This window comes from Peromyscus eremicus, chromosome 15 (assembly GCF_949786415.1).
Source record: "Peromyscus eremicus chromosome 15, PerEre_H2_v1, whole genome shotgun sequence".
Classification (NCBI taxonomy): domain Eukaryota; kingdom Metazoa; phylum Chordata; class Mammalia; order Rodentia; family Cricetidae; genus Peromyscus; species Peromyscus eremicus.
The window spans coordinates 37978177-37997970 of NC_081431.1; the positions used below are offsets into that span (position 1 = coordinate 37978177).

General features: G+C 44.3%; 1 protein-coding gene across 2 annotated transcripts in view; it reads left to right on the forward strand.

Moving 5' to 3' along the window:
- The window catches only part of Fam20b (FAM20B glycosaminoglycan xylosylkinase), a 41055-nt gene that overhangs the window by 3198 nt on the left and 18063 nt on the right, over positions 1-19794 (forward strand). For both annotated transcript variants that reach the window (XM_059280511.1, XM_059280510.1), the window contains exons 2-3: positions 8472-8970; positions 16030-16116. In XM_059280511.1, the coding sequence (XP_059136494.1) occupies positions 8594-8970; positions 16030-16116 (464 nt within the window). In that variant the 5' untranslated portion in view covers positions 8472-8593. The remainder of the gene's footprint in view (positions 1-8471; positions 8971-16029; positions 16117-19794) is intronic.

Genomic DNA, 19794 nt, shown 5'->3' on the forward strand with positions numbered 1-19794 from the left:
GTCTCTAAAGAACCTTAGGGATGCAGACTGAGTGTCGGATGTGCAGAATGAGACAGTGTGCTTAGGTATGTTTGAGGTCAGTATTTTGTGAGAAAGTACTGGCCGCTTTAGAGGAGACTGTTATAAAAGAGGCCAGGGACTAGGAATTGATGAATGCATAAGAAGGAAAGAGCCAAATGCAGAATAAGGAAGTCTGTTCTCAGATGTTGACTTTCTGCTGTGTGCATACCTTTGCCTCATTTATCTAATGTCTCAAAATAATATATCAAGTGCTAATTCTTACTTTAAGTATACTTTTGTGAGAAAATGTATCGCAGTATGTTGTATACTTTGTTTCTTTTTTAAACAGTGTAGTCTAGTCCTTCTTGTCTCAAATTTAGGATTACTTGCATGCCTTACAGACAGTAATTGAACAGGGATTTGAGGTGATGGTGAAATGTAGGCTGTTTATGCTCTTTACCCTTCTTCTTTCTCACTGGATATGTCATTAATAGTCTGCCTGCCTTTTCTCACCAGTAGGAAAGGGTACAGCTTTTGGCCTTCTGTGGAGCAGAACCCAGGTCACTCTGCTTCCTGAGATCACACTTCAGATAGTTAACTAATAGGCTTGTTAGCTTCTGTAGACTCTGAGCATTAGTGTGTAGCTAGAGTTTTCCTGCCTGGCCCACAGTCAGGACAAATCTCTCTCACCTGCCAGTCCTACAGCCGCTCAGACCCAACTAAGTAAACACAGAGACTTACATTGGTTACAAACTGTATGGCTGTGGCAGGCTTCTTGTTAACTGTTCTTACAGCTTAAATTAATCCATTTCCATTAATCTATACCTTGCCACATGACTCGTGGCTTACCGGTATCTTCACATGCTGTTTGTCTTCGCGGTGGCTGGCAGTGTCTCTGATTCATCCTTCCACTTCCCAGCTTTATTCTCCTGCTTGTCCCGCCTACACTTCCTGCCTAGCCAATGGCCAATCAGTGATTTATTTATTGACCAATCAGCAACACATTTGACATACAGACCATCCCACAGCATTAGTGACTGAACTTTGTTCCACTGGTGGTTGCCCAAGACCTTCTTAATTCTTCTCGCGTTCCATCTCCTGGCTTGCATCCTGTATATATACATTTTATGTTGTGTGTTCTTCCTGGAGATGAAATAGGACTGGAGAGAAGACTCGGTGAATAAGGTTCTTACCATGCAAGCATGAGGACTGGGGATGAGATCCTCAGCTGAGGGTCTGAATAAAAACTGAGAGTGCATGGCAGCTTTTAATCCCAACACTCCAGAGGCTGAGACAGGATCCCCTGGACAAGCTGCCTAATTAGACTAGCTCAGTGGGTGAGGCACTCTACCTCAGTAAATAAAGTGGAGAAGGATTGAGGATGACACCCAACATAGTCCTCAGGCCTTCACACGTGTAAACACACACATATACATATGAATACCACACACATGCATATAAAGAAAATAACATGGAAGTCCTAATGGTGGATCTTGTTTCAGAAAACCATTGTCACCAGGGGATGGTGGTGTACTCCTTTATAATATCAGCACTCTGGGAGGCAGAGGCAGGCAGATCTCTGTGAGTTCGAGGCCAGCCTGGCCTACAGAGTGAGTTCCAGGACAGCCAGAGCTACACAGAGAAAACCTGTCTCAAAAAAAAGAAAGAAAGAAAGAAAGAAAGAAAGAAAGAAAGAAAGAAAAGAAAAGAAAACCATTGTCAATAATACTTGAAGATCTGATTTCAGCCTTGTCTTCTATATCATTCATTTATCACTCTTGGGCAATGTCTTCTTGGACTTTGTCCATTCTTTCTCCTAACATCTCCAGGTTGTCTTTACTCCCAATCCCAGCCAACATCAGGAAACAGGTTAGCAGTAACAGTAGTCTAGAATGGCCTAACACAGCCTTAAGTGGTGGTCATGTACTGATAATTGAGACTGGAACCCCTGGAACACAGGAGCCTCCTTACACCGTGTACCTTAAAGCACTTTCCACGGAGTGTCTGCTCACTGGATACTGCCTGGGTCTCTTTTGTACACCGCCTCTTGTTATAATTGTTCTACTTTCTTTCTTTCTTTCTTTCTTTTTTAAAGGAAGAAGGTTGGAAAGTTTTCCAAGTTAAGGTTTAAATAAAACGGGTTGCAAGGTTTTTATTTATCTTCTTAAGAGAGAATAGTTACTTGTTGTACCTTCCATTTTAGCCTCACACCGGGGGCAGGTTCCTTAATGCTTCCTTACAGCCTGGTGGTCATTTCTAGTTGATGTCTTTCACAAGGAATTGTTAAAACTTCACTTGGAGGAACCTTATTTTCCAGATAGTGTCTGGATGTTTAAATGGAAATGAAAATAGTAAGGAAAATCTAACAGTCCAATTTGGACTGTGTGGGGATTAGATTGTTTTTTAATACCTGTCCTTTAAGCTGCTCTCAACACTTAAGTTTTAAGAGCTTTAAGCCTTAAACAGTTTTAAAGACAAAAGTCATCATCTTTAAACACAGAGTGAGTTTTCTGAATGAAAGGCTTGTGAAAGGCATGCTGTATTTCTGATTTTTGTGTGAAACAGAATTTAGGTCATGCTTCCCATCTGTTTTAGTTACATTGATCATGTTGGAATTGTATTTGTGGCTAAGGGGCAAAGGATGTAAACTCTTAACAGCTAATAATAATGTGACTTACTGCTATAATGTCAACGCCAGTTAAAAATCAAAGGGTCAATACATCAGGGTGAAAGTATCTTGTGCCCTCTATACTAAAGAGTTTGGAGTTTTGCTATTGTTTATGCTTTGGCTGAAATACAAAGGATAGGTGTTATAAGCTGAGCATGTATAGTATGAGTATGTGATATTAACCTCAATTGCACTGCATAAGTAAGGTTGTAAAATATATAAGTAGATTTTAGTAAGTGATTCATACTAGGGTTGGATATGAAACGACTCTCCCAAAATTGTGTGTTGAAGCTTGACCCCAGTGCATTGTTCAGAGGTGAGGCTCTTGGGAATTGGCTGGATTATAAGAGTGCTAAGTTCATCAAAGTCCACTGATGAATTCATAATTGAGTGACTGTTAGTGGCCTAGCTGGAAGTAGATCAGTGGGAGTGCCTTTGAAGAGTGTATCTTATTGCTAGACCTTTTCTCTTTGTCTCTGCTTCCTGGCCACCATGGGGTGAGCATCTTTGCTCTGCCATGTGCTTATGTAATGTTCTGCCTCCTCTTGGGCACAGAAGCTGTGGAGCTGGCTGCTGATACACCAAAACCTCTTTTAAGCTAATTTGTTCAGTTGACTAACACAGCCAAGTGGAGAATTGACTTCTTGTGTCACTTCTAAGAGACTGTTTCTTCTTAAACATCTACACCACGTGGCAGAAAAGAAAACTTAACTTTTACAATAACAGTTGCTTCATAGGAGTCATTAGTAATCATTTATAAGAATAACCTGATCTAACCATCTATCAGTCTGTTCTTTATTTATGCTTAATGATTTAGTGTCACCACTGCCACCCCCAAATTATTTTTAGCCATATGCCTTGTTTTCCAGTCCTCTACCTCCACCCCCAGAATATTTAACATCACCAAGAGTTGATAGAAGACATAATAGAGAATGTTCTACAACTGCTTCAAATATAGTTGCTTAAGACAGTGATGTGTTTTTTCTTATAATTGTGTAAGTCATATGTTCTCAGTTGGCTACTGCCCACCTGGTATGGTCTGGGGTCTCTTGTATGGCTCTGTTCATCTCAATTCACCTGAGACTGGAATACCTTTGATTACTTGTCTTTCTGGTGTTTCAGATAGGATAGCCAGACTAGCTGGGTGCACATGAAGCCTTTATCTATATAGGTCACTCATGTAGCAGTCAAACCAAACTGTCTTTACATAGTAGCTAGATCCAAAAAGTGAATGTGGAAACTGCCAGGTGTCTTAATGCTGAGGCTCAAAAGTGGGACATAGCCACTTGTCTAGCCTTTTGATCAAAGCAAGCTGCAAAGCCAGCTCAAATCAGGAGGAGGAAAAATAGACCCCGCCCTTTGGTAAGAGGAACTGTCAATGTTTATCTGTAGAAATAGTGACAAGAAAATCTTAATTCAATTCAAATCTGGGCTGTCTGAATAGATAGCCTTTACAGGTAAAGGCACTTGCCACCAAGCCTGATGACCTGAGTTCAGTCCTCAGAACCCACAAGGAGGTCCTTTGACTTCCATACATGTCTTGGGTGTGTTCGCCCATACATTCGAAATAAATATACAAATGTAAAAACTTTGCATTGAGATCTTATTTTTTCTTACACTTACCAAATCTTCAGTTTTGCTAAAACCAACACTTTCCACAGAGATTGTTTGAGAAAAGGGACCTTATAGTTTGTAGTCAGGATGGGGGACAAGGAGAGAGCGTGCATAAATGTGATCACATACTAGCTATTTAATAAAGTCTCTGTGTCACAAAACCCCTAGTCCTCTGCACAAAATCTTTGTTTTGTGGTACTTTACAGTCACAAGGCTTTCATTCATGTGGTAAAAGCCTATTTTGACTGTGAACATTCTAGAAAAAGAAAAAGGAGAAGGAGAAGAAGAAACAACTTCTGTTCACTTTTACTGAAACTTTCACTTTTCATCGCTGTGGATAAAAGTTGGGATTGGTGTGAAGTTGTCAAATCAGAGGCCCATTCAAAGGGGCTCAACTGTCAATGAGGCTCGGAGCTTCTCTCGAGCTGTGACTTAGAGGACCCCCAGGAAGTATTGGGCTAGATGATCTCATGTCCGTTAGCTACCTGTGAATTTTAATTGCACAGTTTATAGGCCTCTGCATCACTATCTTTTTCTGTATACCTTCCTCGCTGTATCACTGGACTTTTGAACAGAGGACTTTATACTAAGATATCACATTTCCTTCCCTCTGGACCTGTGAAACGCTTGTAGAAGCACTTTACGGTCAAAGGTTTGTCCTTTCAAACATGTATCACACTACAGGGTGGTGGTATATGTGTGTGAAGAATGGAAGTAGATGAGCCTGTGTGGCAAGCCCCACGTGGGCTGCCGGGAGTGAACTAGGGTTCCTAGGGAAACGGCTTGCCGCTTCCCAGAACTCTGCACTGCGGGTTCACGCCAGCGTTTAGTGTGGAGACTTGGCAAATGTTGCACTTGCACTGCCTCTTTTATAGTTACACTTTCCGAGTTCTGTTATTACCTTGAGTCTACTTGTTCTGTGAAGTCGGCTCTGTTCCATGTAACAAACATGAAGACAGATGGCCGTAAACACTGGACAATGTCGCACGCACTGTGTGAGCGTTTTACAGCGGGAGGCGAGGACATGACATAGAGCAGGCATACAGCGCTGCTTGGGAATGCTAGGGAGGTTTTCCTGAGGAGTGTGGAGTACACACAGTGACCTGCTTTTATTTTCTTACATCTGAAGTGGATGATTAACAATCCAGCTTGCAGGTTGTAGAGTATACTGCTTGCCTCCAATCAAAAAGACTAATAATAACCATTTAAAAAGCCTGGACGCTGGGTCCTGGGGGCCCTTTCTCAAGTATAAAGGAACAAGGGGGATCCTCCTAAGGAGCTGTATTTCTGAGCAGGGAATTAGGAACTATGTCTGAGGCAGTTTAAGGCAGAATGTAGTTATGCAGTGGTCAGGAGGAGGGAGGTGGGGAGGGACTAGAATGCCCTTGGAGGTGGGCCTTGAGAGAAGGCTTAGGCTTTAAACAAGAGGTAAGGAGAAAGGAGGTGTTTTAAGGGCATTGAGGCTGAAGAGAACCAGCATCACTGAGTTAGCTCATTGGTGGAAGCCCAGACAGACAGACAGATGGCTGCCTCACTCAGTACATTCAGAGTAAGGCTTTAAGGCCCTGTTAAGGAATTTTTAGATTCAGGATGGTCGAGGGACTAATTAGGCTCTACTGAAGCCTGCAGGTCCAGAAATCTGTTCTTTCCAGGGTCCAGTAGGAGGTGCTGAGCACTGCAGGGTACTGGCGGCTGGGGTTGTGGAAGTGGAAGACAGTGGCAAAGAACAATGCCAAGTCATTGGCAGGTATGTGGGCACAGCCCGTAACCCTACCACTCACCACACTGAGATGGCTGTAGGTTCAAGGCCAGCCTGGACTACGCGGTGAGGCCCTGTCTCAAACAGTTTCTCTCGGCCTTTCAAACAAAGACAAAAGAATAGTGACAGACTGCATGCAGTCTTAACTTATTTTACCTGGAGGTGGCAACCCATTAGTCACAAACATGAAAACTCACTTTTTTCTACATCTGCTCTCACTCTAGAATAGTGATAATGTTAATAACACGTGAATTCTTCAGTTTCCCCAATATAAGTTTCTGTTCGGCCTGAGTAGATGAATTGTTTACAGCCCTGAAATGATGAGTATGTTCTTCGGAGGCCTTTTCAAAAGGTAATGATATTTCAAAACCTACACAAAGTTTACAAACTGGCTTTCAGATTTGACCCTTTTTGTCTTAATTTGGGGGCTTCTAAAACTTGCTGTTGTGTTGGTGATTAGGCGGAGATGACTGGAGTGTATAGCTCAGTGTTGGAGCACTTGGTCAGCATTCCCAAGGCCCTGGGTATCATTCCCATCACAACAAACAGAACAAGCCCGATGGGGTGGTACATGTCTACACTCCCTGCAAGTGGGGGGAGGGGGCAGAAAGATTGCTGCAGGATCAAGGCCAGCCAAAACAAAACAAGTTTGGAAGTGCTGTTTTTATATTATGAGGGGAGATTATTCTTCATAAAATATGCACAACCGTTAAGTCTCGTTAGCCAAACTTTAGACCCAAAGTGCATTCTATAGACAGGAAAAGCCTGTTTAGCTGTCCCCTTTAGCCAGAACTGTCCAGTGCTCGTCTGTGACTCTTTGGGGGTGGAGGTGCTAACGATGCTGCTGCATCTGTTTCCTCTATCACTGCACCCCACAATGTGTGTTGTTGAACAAATGAGTGAAACAACAGTATCATTAGGGCTAATATTGAAATCCACTCTCCTAATACTGCTGTTGTGCATAATTACCAGGAACTGCTTTTACTGAGTTCCATGCCAAATCTGATACCATCACAATTACATTGTAGCATAATGAAACCTATTACTTTGTGTGCTAACTTAAAAAATAACTAACTAAAAACAATTACATTTTCAGTACTCACACAGCTTTTGTTCCAGCTTAACCGTGTGATGAGAAATGGTGGTGAGACAGAACAGGTGGCCGGGGATAATTAGGATGTGACTCTCACTTTCACTTTCTGCTTCCTTCATGAAAAGAACAGGAAGGGTTGGTTGAGAATGAACATCTCAGCAGCTGGCTCCGGGCAAGGCGTTGCTCACAATGTTGCTCTTGGGTTGTTTCCAGTTGTGAAAGAAGCAGCCTCAAATTTAGATGGGAGTGTCTCAGCTCAATTGTTGGCTGTTTTTTGTATTGGTCTTATTTCTTAGATCAATGGTTTGAGTTGTTGAATGAATTGCAGAACGCAGCGACACCCTGTTATCTTCCTGTCATTCACGTTGTCCCAGTGCCGTGTTGTACAGGCTGTCGGCAGACAGCAGAGTGAGCTTGTGCACGGTTTGAAATGGCCTTGTGGAGCTGCGCATTGTAGCCCGTGTCTATAATCACAGCACTTGGGGGCTATTAGCAGGAAGACCGGGAGTTCAGCCTAGAGCTACGTGAGATCTGGTCTCAAAAAACAAACAAACAAACAAACAAAGCCCAGTGCAGTGGGAAGCAGTCTCAGCATACAAATACAATTGAATTGTGTGTTTCAACACCCTCTATCCTGCTCACACCATTCAAGACATAGCAATGTTGCTATGGTTCAGATTTCACAAGCTGTCTAATCATATTCTGTTAACAGCCAGATGGTAAAGGGGAATGGTTTTCCTTCGCTTAATTCATCCAGATTGGATTATCCATATTTTACCAGGAAAAGTAATTAGTGGAGGTTTGATCAAGGAGAGTACGTGTCTGAGTGTTGTGCTTAATCACATGAACAAAATGTGTATTTGTATTTGAAAAGGAGTTATGCCTCTGTCCTGGACTCTTGTTGGTATTCTTGGGAGTTCCTGTTGTTCAGGGTAACAGAAAACTTACATGTGGAAAGGAGCTGGGAAAATTATCAGACGTGACAAGGATTCACTTACGGATTTGGAACAGTAAAACTTGGGAGTTAAGAACTATGCATAGCTCAGTGTTTTGCTTTTTGTTTTCCCCCCTCGTTTTGATAATTTTTGGAAATATATATAGCAGCCAAATGGCTCCTAGATGATCGCACTTCCTAATTAAAATGGGAATGTGTTTCTTAGAGTTTTCCATGTACCCAGTATCCTTCCTAGGTCTTTCCCACACTGTTTTCATTAATGGGCCTTCTCAACGGAGGATTAGCAATCAGTCACTAACAGGGTAAGTAACGTATCTTGCAAACTGTGGAGGTAGAAGGACAGACTTCCTGATCCGATCGTGCTCTCTGCTTTGGTCTGCAGGAATTGTGGAGGTACTGCAGTGAAGAAATCTGTAATCATGGAATCGCCTTGCTGATCATCAGCACCTGTCCGCCCTGCTGAGCTGAGAGAAAGTGGGTCGAGGAGGAGGAGGAAAGGCCACCATGAAGCTAAAGCAGCGCGTCGTGCTGTTAGCAATACTCCTAGTCATCTTCATCTTCACCAAAGTTTTCCTGATAGACAACCTGGATACATCAGCGGCCAACCGAGAGGACCAGAGGGCTTTTCACCGAATGATGACTGGCTTGCGGGTGGAGCTGGTGCCTAAATTGGACCACACCCTGCAGTCTCCTTGGGAGATTGCAGCCCAATGGGTGGTGCCCCGGGAAGTGTACCCTGAAGAGACACCAGAGCTGGGAGCAATCATGCATGCCATGGCCACTAAGAAGGTCATTAAAGCTGACGTGGGCTATAAAGGGACGCAGCTAAAAGCTTTACTGATCCTTGAAGGGGGACAGAAAGTTGTCTTCAAACCTAAGCGGTGAGTCTTCATCTTAGAAGGTGTGTGCTGGGTGTTGATTCGTTCACCTTGGGCTTTATATAAGAGTGTCCTCCCTGCTGTTCTTTTCAGTAAAAAGACAGCTGGACTGGAACATCTCCAAAGTCTAGTGCTGAAGGTCAGTGATTCTCTGAGTGGAAGGGACCTATGGAAACCTGTTCTGGTTCCTTCAAGCCTGTTCAGAAAGCCAGCTGTGGTGGAGTCCTGTAGTCTGCACTATGGAGGGTGAGGCACAGCCTGGGCTATGTATAGGAAGGTCTAAACAAACAAGTGACTTTTTGAACAGAACTAACCTTGATTTCTCTGGGGCTTTGTTTTGAGACGTAGTCTCACTGTATAACTCAGGCTGGCCTGAACTTGGTGAGCCCCTGTATCCCCCCCAGGATAACCAACAGCTGGATAGCCAGAGATCAGGAGCTGCAGAGTTTGAATGAACCGGAATGGGGGAAGTCAGTGCGGAAGCATCGGCTCTTGCATCTAGGGCTTCCTTGTGTTTTGTTTTCTTGAGCAGTTTCAGGTTCGTGGAACATTTTAAGAAAAATACAGACAAATCCCATTAACTACCTTTTCCTCCAGTTTTCTCCTGTTATTAATGTTGTTCATTAGTCCAATTGATGAGCCAATGATAGTCTGTTGATTAAAGTCCATTGTTTGGCTGGGCATAGCAGCACACACTTAATCTTAGCACCACTTGGGAGGCAGACGCAGGTGGATCTCAGAGTTCGAAGCTAGCCTGGTGTACTTAGTGAGTTCCAGGACAGCCAGAGCTCCATAGTGAAACCCTGTTTTGAAAAAACAAAAACCAAAAGAAAAAGAAAATTAATTAATTAGGGTTCACTCTTTAGGGCTATATTCTGTGGATTTAGGCAAATGTCTATCATTGTAATATCTTGTGGTTCTCAGCCCTAAAAGTCTTCTGGGCTCTACCCTTCCCTCTCTGCCCTTGAACCCCTGACACCCACTGACCCTTCTATTGTTTTCATAGTTTCTGTGACCAACAGAACATGGTGATTCACATTCTTCTACCGGAAGTTAGTCAGCAACAAATGTTTTTAGAGTCTGGCACTGAACATTTTTTTCATCTCTCAGTGAAACTTTAGAGAATCATACCTTTAGACTTCTTGCTAGAGTGGAGGGAGTAATATGAGGGAAAGATGTATAAAATATAATTCCCTTATTATGCACTTATTAACAGATTAAAAAGGCAGCTGGGGTATGGATCCATTTAGAATCCCAGAAATGAAAGAGGTCAGTATTTGTCTGGACCTGGGAAGTACTGGGCAAGTTAAAAAAGGCAGTAGAATCCAGATGTGTTGGAGCACCTCTTTAATCCCAGCACCCAGGAGGCAGAGGCAGGAGAATCTCTGAATTTGAGGCCATCCTGGTCTACTTAGTAATTTCTAGGACAGCCAAACTGTATAGCGCGACCCTGCCTTGAAAAACAAACAAACAAAATTCGGGAGAGCTGTTATGGTTGTGCCAACCTGTTATCCCAGCACTTGGGAGGTAGGCCTTGAGATCAATTTCTGTTGAATGCACACCATTTGCCAAGCGTCACACCACATCCTGTTAACGCCCAAGTCAGTTCAGTTCCTATTTCCATAGTAAGAAAACTGATTTGACAAAGTTGCCTCATAGTAGTTTAGTAGAGCTGGAGTTTGACCCTGGGTCCATCGAATTTTAAACAGCTTGTCTTCTCCCATACAGTTTCTTTGTTTGCTTGGTGATGTAGAGCACCCATCATGAAAATAAAACAATGACTAACTTAGGGTCTTTTGTGTGTGTGTGTGTGTGTGTGTGTGTGTGTGTGTGTGTGTACGTGTACATGTGTGTGTGTACATGTGTATGCACATGTGCCGTGGTGTGTTTGGAAGTCAGAGGACAACTTGTGGGAATCAGTTTTGTCCTTCCACCATGTGGGGCCCAGGAATGGAACTCATGTCATCAGGCTTGGTGGCAGATGCTGTCACCTGCTGAGCCGTCTCATTGGTCCACTTAGTTCGTTTTGAAGTGTAGTTCTTGATCTCTTGGTTTGTAGCTTAAAGGATCAATAGCATAGGCAGAATATTGGGGTATGGGATGAAAAATTATATGGAAAGAAATTAATTATGACTGTTGCATGTTTAAGTGATCCACATCCACTATTTGTAGACTAGAGAATAAAGGATGATATGGGATTAAGTATGTTGCAGACAGATATTTCTGGCAGTTGTAGACTGTAGATTTTACAGACATGCCCGCAGTGTTCAAGGAAGGTATAATAGCGGCAGAAAGACCAGGCTGATGAGTAGGAGAGGTGGCAAGAGGTACATGTGGAAGCCCTGGTCGCTCTTGCTTCATCTCATGTCTTTGTTATTACTCTGTACCACGCACTGCCTTCCTCTTCCAGATCCTGAATGGCATTCCACTCTTCTCCTCCCCCTTCTTCTTTGCCAGGGTCTCACTTGAAGCCCTGGCTGGCCTGGAACTCAGAGGTCTGCCTGTGTGTCCCCCCCGCCCCATGCTGGTATTTAAGGTATGTGCCACGATGCCTGGCTCCCTCAGCTTTAAAACTTTCAGGGTCTTCCCATTGTGCCCCAGACAGCCCATCCTCTCCAGCCTAATAACAAAGGGCCCCAAAGTCTGGCCTTCCTGTCTGACTCTCTCAGCCTCACTCTCCCTTGGCTCTTTGTCCGGCTTGGTGGAGCCCCAGCTCTTCCCTGCCGTCTCCTGAACAGCCAGTTTCTGCTCCCTCCCAGGGCAGCCTCCTCTTCTACCAGCACGGTGGATGGCTTGGGGGAAAGTGTTGCCTCCCTCAGTCACTGCACACACTAGTGTGTGATCTAACTCCCGATGCTGTCACAGACAAGTGAGACTGGGTGTGGGTTGAGGTACTTACGGAAAGTCATTCCAGACCTTGAACACTTAACAGAGGACTATTCTGACCTCTACGGTCTCAAAAGCTACACATCGCCCTGCTGTAAGTGCAAGTTAATGTCCTCGCTCAGACGCTGACGTCCTTCACTAGAAAGACAGGAGTGATTTTATTGGCAGTTACTGTATGAATTCTGCTCCTCTGCCAGTGACTTAAGACGGAGCATTTCCTGTTTTGAGGAGAATCTAATCTAGTGAAGACATGCCCCTTCCTTTCTTTAATAGCCTGTGGTCTTAGCTTTCTGGAGGTTGGTTCATGCCCTCCTTTCAGAAGTGTTATATATAACTTTCAGGAGTTATCTATAGATAGATGACATACACAGGGATACAGTATAATATTATTATTTATGGTTTCTACTACATTATAAAAGTGATGCCCCCCTGGCCCACAGTCAGGACAAATCTCTCTCACCTGCCAGTCCCACAGCCACTCAGACCCGACCAAGTAAACACAGAGACTTATATTGGTTACAAACTGTATGGCCATGGCAGGCTTCTTGCTAACTTTTCTTACAGCTTAAATTAATCCATTTCTATAAATCTATACCTTGCCACATGGCTCGTGGCTTACCGGCATCTTCACATGCTGTTTGTCATCGTGGTGGCTGGCAGTGTCTCTCTGACTCAGCCTTCCACTTCCCAGCTTTATTCTCCTCCTTGTCCCGCCTATACTTCCTGCCTAGCCAATGGCCAATCAGTGTTTTATTTATTGACTAATTAGCAACACATTTGCCATACAAAACATCCCACAGCACCCCCCCCCCCCAATTTAGTTGTATCCATTCTAGAAGGCAACAGCTGCAGTTAGATTGGAAAACGGACATAAAGCAGGGAGGGACCTTAGACTAGGTAAAAGTGAGGGAATGATCTTAGTGCATGCTGAAAGGGCCTTTGGAGAGTCCAGGTGAGGAAAAGGAAACCCAGAATCCTAACTTTTCATATTTCATGTAGTTAAAACATGAGCAAAGAGTTGAGACCACGGGGCTAAGAAGAGGCTCACTTGGTAAGTGTGCTCCTCAGAACCCACATAAGAAACGCCAGGCATGGGCTGGGGAGATGGCTCATGTGGAAACCGCCAGCTGTGTGAGCGAGCATGAGGACCTGAGCTGGAGCCAGGAATGGTGACCGCAGTCCCGGTACTTCGGAGGTAGAGACAGGTGGCTGTCCAGGGCTTGTTAGCTCCCAGTCAGCTGTCTTAGTCACTGTTCTATTGCTGTGAAGAGACACCGTGACCAAGGCAAACCTTACAAAAAAGAAAGCATTGAATTGGGAGCTTGCTCACAGTGTCAGAGACTGACACAGAGCATGGTGTCGGGCAGGCATGGTGCTGGAGAAGCAGCTGAGAGTTATATCCCAATTCACAAGCAGAGAGAGAGAAATGGAGACAGACAGGGCCTGGCCTGGGCTTATGAAATTTCAAAGCCCCCCTCAGTGGCACACTTCCTCCAGTGAGGCCATGCCTACTCCAACAAGACCACACCTCCTAATCCTTGTAATCCTTTCAAATAGTACCACTCCCTGATGACTAAGCATATGAGTCTATGGGAGACATTCTTACTCAAACTATCACACTAGCTAAAGCAGCAAGCTTCAGATTCAGTAAGAGACTGTATCTCAAAAATAATAAGGTAGGATGCAGTAGAGGAAAGATATCCCTGCATCAGCCTCTGGCTTCCACACTCATACAGGTGTGGCATGCGTGCGTGCGTGCGTGCGTGCGTGCGTGTGTGTATACAAAGCCAGGCATGGTGATATATGCTTGTAATCTCAGTACTGGGGAGGCAGAGTCAGGGGGATCCCTGAGACCCACTTGCCAACCAATAGGTTCCATATCAATGAAAAATTGATTACAAAAAAGTTAGGTGGGACTGGAGAGAGGCTCAGTGGTTAAGAGCACTGGCTGATCCTCCAGAGATCCTGAGTTCAATTCCCAGCAACCACATGGGGTCTGATGCCCTCTTCTGGCCTGCAGACATACATGCAGATAGAGCACTCATACATAAAATACACGGATACATAAAATTTAAAAAGAAAAGAAAAAAAGTTAGATGGTGCTTAAGAAATGATATCACAGTCATCCTCTAGCCTCCACGGGCATGTACACATGTATGCATACACACCCATACAAATTTGTGCATATAGACAAAACGTACAAACATACATCGCAGAATTCTGACCTGACTCCAGTGTGGTTCCTTCATTTGATTCCTGCTCCTCTTTGCTGTCAAGCTTACCCTCAAAGTTCCCAGATGCCTCTGGGCTCGTGCCCTTCCCTCGGCAGCCTTTAGGTTTATTGGCAAGGTCGGTAATTCTTCAGCGGAATGAAGTACTGCGCTGAGCTCCTGAGATGTATTCAAGGGCTGTTCCCCAGCTGTCTGGCCACCTACACCTGTGGTAGAGAGAAAAGTGCTTGCTAGAGTGTCAGCTTTTGCTGCAGTGGTATTTTTAAACTGACAATTTCAAGGCAGCCAGTCTAAAGCTGAGAAGCCTAAGTAATTACTTGTGCTAGGAACTTTAATGCCTGGTATGCGAATCAGGCTGAGAAGAAACTGATGCCACCAAGACAGTGATGCATGCTGGCCTTCTAATAGGCCTTCTTCATCATTTTGCCTTGAAATTATGCTTTAGAGGTAGGGTTCCACCTTGTGTTCTAAGACCACTGAAGGGCGGTACCTTTTGCACTTCCATTTCCCACTTGATCACTGTGTGTGTGCATCGGAAAGCCTGTGTTCAGTGGAACTACTCTGCACTGGAGTTGAGCTTCTCTTTCCCAGGCTGCTTCTAAAGCCCTATAGGTCCCTGCTGACTCAGGAGTGCAGGTAAGCAGCTGTAGGTGAGCTAAGTGCTTTTTCCTTCCCGTTTAACAAGTTTAAATTGTATCTGTAAAAATGAGTCACTGAGTCAGGTGGTGGTGGCGCCCACCTTTAACCCCAGCACTCGGGAGGCAGAGGCAGGCGGATCTCTGTGAGTTCAAGGTCAGCCTGGTCTACACAGAGGAAACTTAAAAAAAAAAAAAAAAAAGGCATTGAAAGAAACCTTCCAGTTTTTTTTGTTTTTTTGTTTTTCCACGTACGTTGGTGTTTTGCCATGGTTGTTGGGTCTCACAAACTGGAGTTACAGACAATTATGAGCTGCCACGTGGGTGCTGGGAATTGAACCAGGGTCCTGTGGAAGAGCAGTCAGTGCTCATAACCACTGAGTCATCTCCCCAGCCCTCCAGTTTTCTTTTATGTCATGCCTGTGGCATAAATCCATCAGAATGTTGTTTAAGATGAAAGAGACCTTAGAAATACTTTGGTGTAGTCCCTGGTCTTACAGATAAGAATCTCTAGACACAGAACAGAAAGGGTTTGCTCAAGGCTAGCCTATCACTGCTAGTCCAGGATAAACTTGAAAAGAGAGCAGGAATGGTTATTCAGACTGCTGTTGGCAGAAGTACCTTTGCCATCTCATTAAACAGAGGTGTCAGGAAGAGCTTCCCCCCCGCCCCCGCAAATTTAAAGTCTCCTATAAGCCTTACAATAGGCATTCTGGTAAGCAAAGGTGTTCTTTGCTTTTTCAGTTATGTTAGTAAGCATTTTAAGACATTTATTAAGCAGCACAACTCTGAGTGGAATACTATGCTAGAGATACAAAGATGGTTCTTTCTTTCTTTCCAGAAAGTCACCTTGTGGTTGTTGTACTTAAACTACACTGGCCGGGCGGTGGTGGCGCACGCCTTTAATCCCAGCACTGGGGAGGCAGAGCCAGACACATCTCTGAGTTTGAGGCCAGCCTGGAGGGCCACACAGAAACCCAGTCTCCAAAAACCAAAAACCAAAAGAAAACAAACAACCCACTCCAACGCGCCCCCCCCCCCACAAAAACCACTGCACCGCGAGACTTTTTTAGAAGTAAACCCAGTGTCATCCATGTTTTGTTCAAAGAATGATTGCTGAGGTAGAAACAGTGTCTGGATTTTGTCTGAACTCATCTCTTCATCTATCAGCCGTGTGTGCGAACACCCAGTTCTCAGGGTTGACAGGGGAGTGTGGAACAGATCAGGCTCGCTGAAGTGGTTCTCTACCTCTTGTTCTGTCACTTCCAACACTGACGTCATTCCTGTCTGTCTGCCTCCCGTCCTTGCAGGTACAGCAGAGACTATGTGGTAGAAGGGGAGCCGTATGCTGGTTATGACAGACACAACGCAGAGGTGGCAGCCTTTCACCTGGACAGGTGTGTACTCTCTTATGGGTTCTTTTCATCATCTCTTTCAGAGAGAACTGGGCTTCCTTAAGAAATGAGTGATGTTGCCGGGCGGTGGTGGGGCACGCCTTTAATCCCAGCACTCGGGAGGCAGAGGCAGGCGGATCTCTGTGAGTTCGAGGCCAGCCTGGGCTACCAAGTGAGTCCCAGGAAAGGCGCAAAGCTACACAGAGAAACCCTGTCTCGAAAAACCAAAAAAAAAAAGAAATGAGTGATGTAGCAATAACATGGGCATGTTCCCTGTTCGTAGCTTATGAATTAGTGCCATTGTAGTTCTGTAAATACCTAATATTTGGGTGCTGCCTTAAAAAACCACAATAAGTCTTTTTAAGACATTTATTTTTCCTATGTGTGTGTGTGTGTGTGTGTGTGTGTGTGTGTGTGTGTGTGTATATATTTGAGTGTATAAGTAGTGTTTTGCTTGCATGTATGTCTGTGCATCGCATGTGTGTCTAGTGCCCAGGAAGGCCAGAGGAGGGCACTGGAGTCCCCGGAACTGGAGGTACAGATGGGTGTGGGCTGCTGTGGGGATTCTGGGAACCAAATCTAGGTCTTCTGCAAGAGCAGCAAGTACTCCTAGCCAGAGCCATCTGTCCAGCCCCAACAGGGCTAAGTATTTTTAATCCCAGACTTTTACTTCCTATTACTTCACTTCATTCTTGGCGTGCCTTATGTCATGGTTGAAGATATTAATTGGGCCTTGTAGCCTTCCTGTTTTGTTTCTGTTGTGAGTAATACTGACTTATCTGCATAACTAAACATACATAGCATGGAATTGAGAATGGGTTTTGTTGTTCTTTATACAAAACATACACCGCTTCAAAAATCAGAGTAGTTTTTTTTTTTTAAAGAAACAACAACAAAATCACCATGACTTCTAATATATGACAAATGTAAGTAGCTAGTTGTGGTGGCACACACCTGTAATCTCTGTAGAAATGAGACAAAGACACAAGGACTGGGAATTCAAGGCTGGTTTGGGCTCCATAGTGAGATTAAAACCAACCTCTACATAGCAAGACTTCGTCTCAGAAAACTGGGGATATGGAGACCCTCTAGAATGATGGATACTGTTTTTACAGGTCCCTCTTAGCCAACTCTGGTATCCCAATTTCTCCTCACCTGTACTCTTTCCAGTCTGACAACACTAAGAGACATGATTGTGGGCTCAGGCGGGAGGTGGCTTGAACCTCAACCGTGAAGGGACAGCAGGAGAAAGAGAAGCTTTTTAAAAACATATGAAGGAACCCCAAAAGAAAAGGCCAATTTTTGTCTTTTTCTGGATTAGGAAGAAACTCATATTTTTGTGTACACACATTGTAATAGAATATGGTCCTCACAAACACAGAGGACTGGGGCTGGAGAGATAGCTTAGTAGTTAAGAGTACTTGTTGCTCTTCCTGAGGACCTGGGTCCGATTCCTTGTACCCAAGTACCCGTCTGTAACCCCAGTTTCAGGGACTCCAACAGGCATGCAGGCTGTGTGCCTACATACATGCAGGTAAAACATTCATACATATAAAGTGAAATAAATACTGTATTTAAAAAAGAAAGACCAGAAGCAGGCCTGAGCATGTGGTGCATACCTGTAATTCCTGTTCTTAGACAGCTAAGGGAAGAGAAGCAGGCGTTTGGGGCTAGCCTCGGCTAGTGTTTAAAGAAGACTAACATGGATAACTAAATAGTGTAGGTACTAAAGAGTAACTGTAGTTATTAATGCTAATAAACACGGGACAGGTTTCTGTCACTAGCGATATTTAAAATGCCTTTGGAACCATCACTATTCTCACCTGCTGAAATCACAAAGACTTTTTAAGGCTAATGTTTTATTGTCAGGAATTTATTGAATTCATATACTACTTAGAGCATTGTTAATTTTGTCATTGTTTTGTATCAGAAATATTACTGTTCGTAGACTTTGAATGAATAACTACCTTTTAGTGCACATATCTAAAATATTTCTAGGAAGTACTATGAAAAGAAAAAAGAAGAATTTTAAGTATATAGATACACGTATATCTTACTAGCACTTTGTAGTAGAGAAAACTTGGTAAGAACTTAGTATCTCTAGATAGGGAAAAAAATTAAATGACCTCTTATAATACTATAAATGTTTATAGCCTTTTAAAGGTCTAACTCCTCATTTAATGGCATACTAGAATTAGACTGCTCAAACCTTATCTGTCTACTTTCTTCCCTCCAAACTTTCTGGTTTCTGTTTATCGGACACCAGCAGATCAGGAAGAAAGCCTTATTTCCTCACTTCTGGATCAGTATACCCAACATAGTGAATTTCATCAGTCCAATGTGTGTAGAGTGATATATCATTATTATTTTATTTTGTTACCTCCCACCCCCAATTATTGGCAAAATATATCTTTTCATAGTGTTAGTTTGTTAAATAGTGAAGTAACATAAATAGGTATGGTTACTATTAAGCCAGGTATGGTGGCTTCTGCCTGTAATCCCAGCACTTGAGAGGCTGAGGCAGGAGAATTGCCTTGAATTCACAGGTAACCTGGGCTACAGTGAAATCCTGTTTAGAAAGAAAGAAGATAAGTGACATGCATGTGATGTTTATACACACCTGTGTGTTTACGCAACTGTGAGAGAAAATGCTTATGCAAAATGTCAGTTGCCAGACTTGGGAATTAGGATGCTGTTAGTTTTCAAGTTCTGGACCTCTAAATTTTCTTGAGGGAAAGTGTATTTTTTTTTTAAACAGGAAATTTCATTTTAAAAGAAAACAGTAGGTGTGGTGGTGCACAACCTTAATCCCAGCTCTTGGAAAGCAAAGGGTCTCTATGAGTTTGAAGCCACAGTGGGCTCCCTAGCAGTTCTAGGCCAGCCAAGGCTACATAGTAAGATTCTGTCTCAAAAACAGCAGAGCTCCCTGCCATGTCAGGTGCCTGGCGGGGCAGGACTCAAAACCAGGAGCTGCCTGGGGACTCCAGCCCCTGGCCATGATATAGCAACAGCTCTGCACCGCGCCATACATCTGGCTGGGGCACGATTCAGCCAAGTGCCACCAGGCGCCTATGGTACGGGCTAGTCAGACACCATTATGGTGAGCTAATACAGGGTAGGAGGTGGAAGAGAGAGGTGGAGCAGTTGATGGGCTGAGGAGAGGCAGATCTGAAGAGGTGAGGGCAATGAGACACAGGCTAAGGCGAATGGCCTGCTTGCCACCTGAGTCCAAGGTGATGCCTGGGTCTGGACTATTGCTAAGGGCCAGTCTTGGTCTGGTGCCCTGAAGCAGCTAAGGAGGCATGAGTTGATGTCTGTGGCTCCTGTCGTCACTGAGGGCTGTGCAGAGAGCTGTGGTCTGGGCCACCACCTGGGACCAGATAGGTGTCCAAGGGCCGTGCTGCCGCAGGGGCCCTGCTGATCTGAGTGGTCTGCACTGGCGTCTGGGGCCATGGTGACTTCTGGGCCCGGGCTGCTGCCAAGGACCATGTCTGGGTCTGTGGTCCTACCATAGCCAGGGTATTTGTTGATGTCCGGTGGCCCATGGTGCCACCAAAGGCCACATAGATGCCCCGGGTCTAGGTCACAACCTGTGGCCATGTTAGTCTCCAAGGGCTATGCCACTACTGGGCCATGCCAAGTTGAATGGCCAGTGCAGTCAACTGGGGGCCAGAGTGTCAT